The following is a 2546-nucleotide window of genomic DNA, read 5'->3' as shown; positions in this document are numbered from 1 at the left end:
ACTTTATACACGGCTTTTAATTAAGGTTCATATTTTCATTTAACTTTCTTATTAACAAAAATAATAATTTAGTATGATCTTTTCTCCATCAAACTAGCTATTATTATGCATTAATTTAATATTTCTTTATATATTATTCTAAAAAACAAATATGTGACATAATTTAACTTAGTACTCAATTTAAGATAAAAGAATGAAATTAAATGAGTATATATACATTGTTCTAGAATTGTGCAGTGATGGCAGGCAGTAACGGAGCCACCTATACTTGAGGATTGTCGACCTACATTCCTTACATTAAAAAATTACACTGTGTAGTTAGATATATGTATATATATATATATTGACACTCTTTGATTTCTACAAGATATTAGTATTTCTTTATGTTTTGACACCAGTTAATCGAAATTTTGACTCCACCACTACTAGCGGGGTTACATAACGTGAACATGCATGGCCACATCAATAGCTGTCATGTATGCCCGCACATATATATATAGTTTTAAGGCTATTAAAAGTTCTCATTTTGAAGATTAATAAGTATGATTTCATAATAAAGTAAGTTAGGTTAAAAGCTCTCATTATGTCACACTGCTTAAAGGCTAAATTATTAGTAGCAAATTTTTATTTTAGCCACCCCCTATAAATATCTGCCCAACCACATTAGTTCCTTGTCACAAAGTACCACATATCTTCAATATTCTCTCATCTTCCTCTCTCTACTTTTTTTTGGTTACTTTTTCTCTTCATCTCTTTTTTTTTAATTTAAAAAAGATGGATAAAACATGCAACTCTCAAGATGTTGAAGTGAGGAAAGGGCCTTGGACTATGGAAGAAGATTTGATTCTCATTAACTACATTGCTAATCATGGTGAAGGTGTTTGGAACTCTCTAGCTAAATCTGCTGGTAACTTTTTCTTTTCTTTGTAAGCGAAACCCTAAATATTGAAAAAAAAATTAAAAAATATTTTTGTTACGTCAAGAGTGATAGAGTTTGAGCGTTTCACCTCAACTGTGAAAGACAGAGAGCTCTCTAAGTGAACGTGAACTAGTCTGTTCAACACGTATCCCCGATATTATTTTTGTTACATGTACAAAAAAAAATTTGTTTAATTTACTAACATATTATATATCTCTATGTCTTGTTTCTTTAGGTCTCAAACGTACCGGAAAAAGTTGTAGGCTTCGATGGCTTAATTATCTTCGACCTGATGTCCGGAGGGGCAATATTACACCTGAAGAACAACTTTTGATTATGGAACTACATGCTAAGTGGGGAAACAAGTGAGTACATATTATTATTCTAAAGAGTACTACACATAAATTAACAAATAAAAATTGGTGTGGAATTTTGTCCATCAAGTATTCGATTTTCCCATGTGTTTTTTTATTGTTGAGTGGACAAAGAGAGCCACTCCATAACATATAGTCCATATATGTTTATAGTACTAGATTTGTATATGAGAGATGAGAAGCAATATTTAAAACGTGACGGAATTTAATTTCTTTATGGAAGATCTGAGAATTTAAACGTGGAGAATATAATCTAAGGTACTTTATAATTTGTGTTCCAAACAAGTTTAATTTTACCTCATTTTTGTTTCAAAAAAAAAAAAAAATACCTTCAAAAACTTTCATCTAGTTTATGTCTTCCATTAATAAAATTTTAAAAAGATGCCTTACATATTTTTCCTTTCAAACTTATTTTTGAGATCTAAAGAAACTATACTTATTATAACAAAGAAAAGTATTTTCATAATTTATAATTAAGAAGCAAATCATATCTCTCAAAGATAAGGTACATTATTTTATGTTATTTTCTATTTTTAGGTGAGGGAAATTAATTTTTTAAAACCTTTTTTTGGGCTTAACTAAGGTATGTTAAAGTTAATTATCACATGAAAAGTAATTTGATGATGTTGATTAACTTGTATGAAGTGATTAGAAAGTAAACTATGCTTTAAAAAGAATAAGAACATAAATTTTTCTTTTTTTCTTTTTTCACCCATGTCTAGGCAGCTCCTACCTTTTTTTCCCCTCTCTTAGTGACTCGAACTTACCACCTTCAAGTTGAAAGTGAAAGATACTTACCATTCGAACAACTGAGAATATTAATATTTCGTTTTCTCAGGAAAACAGAAAAAAAGGGACAGTGGTGAGACAAGTATTCGGTATTACATAATAGCAATGTGATATAAAAACACGTTGTTTAAGTGAGCCAGAAAGATAGAAGTTTCCATTTAAAGAAGAACCAATTTCATTTCACTCACATGTCAATGACTTTTATTATCCCACCTCCAACTTGTCTATGAAATTGACAGCTACCTTATTTTCTATATTTTAAATGGACCCCTTTTCTGTACGATACTTACTCGCTCCGTCTCAATTTATGTATCATAGTTTAAATTTTGAGAGTAAGTTTTTGTTTGACTGTAATTTCTTTGTATATAAAATTTTAATTTATACGATATAATTTGATTTTCGAAAATTAATCATATAAAAACAAATTATACCAAAATTTCTATATATATATATATATATATATA

General features: G+C 28.9%; 1 protein-coding gene across 1 annotated transcript in view; it reads left to right on the top strand.

The window, feature by feature from the left end:
* Window positions 1–694: 694 nt before the first annotated feature.
* LOC102590136 (myb-related protein 305) overlaps window positions 695–2546 on the top strand; it is a 6176-nt gene continuing 4324 nt past the window's right edge. The window contains exons 1-2 of the mRNA XM_006357091.2: window positions 695–907; window positions 1155–1284. Coding sequence (XP_006357153.1) covers window positions 775–907; window positions 1155–1284 — 263 coding nt within the window. The 5' untranslated portion in view covers window positions 695–774. The remainder of the gene's footprint in view (window positions 908–1154; window positions 1285–2546) is intronic.

This window comes from Solanum tuberosum, unplaced genomic scaffold, assembly GCF_000226075.1.
Source record: "Solanum tuberosum cultivar DM 1-3 516 R44 unplaced genomic scaffold, SolTub_3.0 scf00241, whole genome shotgun sequence".
Taxonomy (NCBI): Eukaryota; Viridiplantae; Streptophyta; class Magnoliopsida; order Solanales; family Solanaceae; genus Solanum; species Solanum tuberosum.
This window is presented reverse-complemented; position numbering and strand designations above follow the sequence as displayed.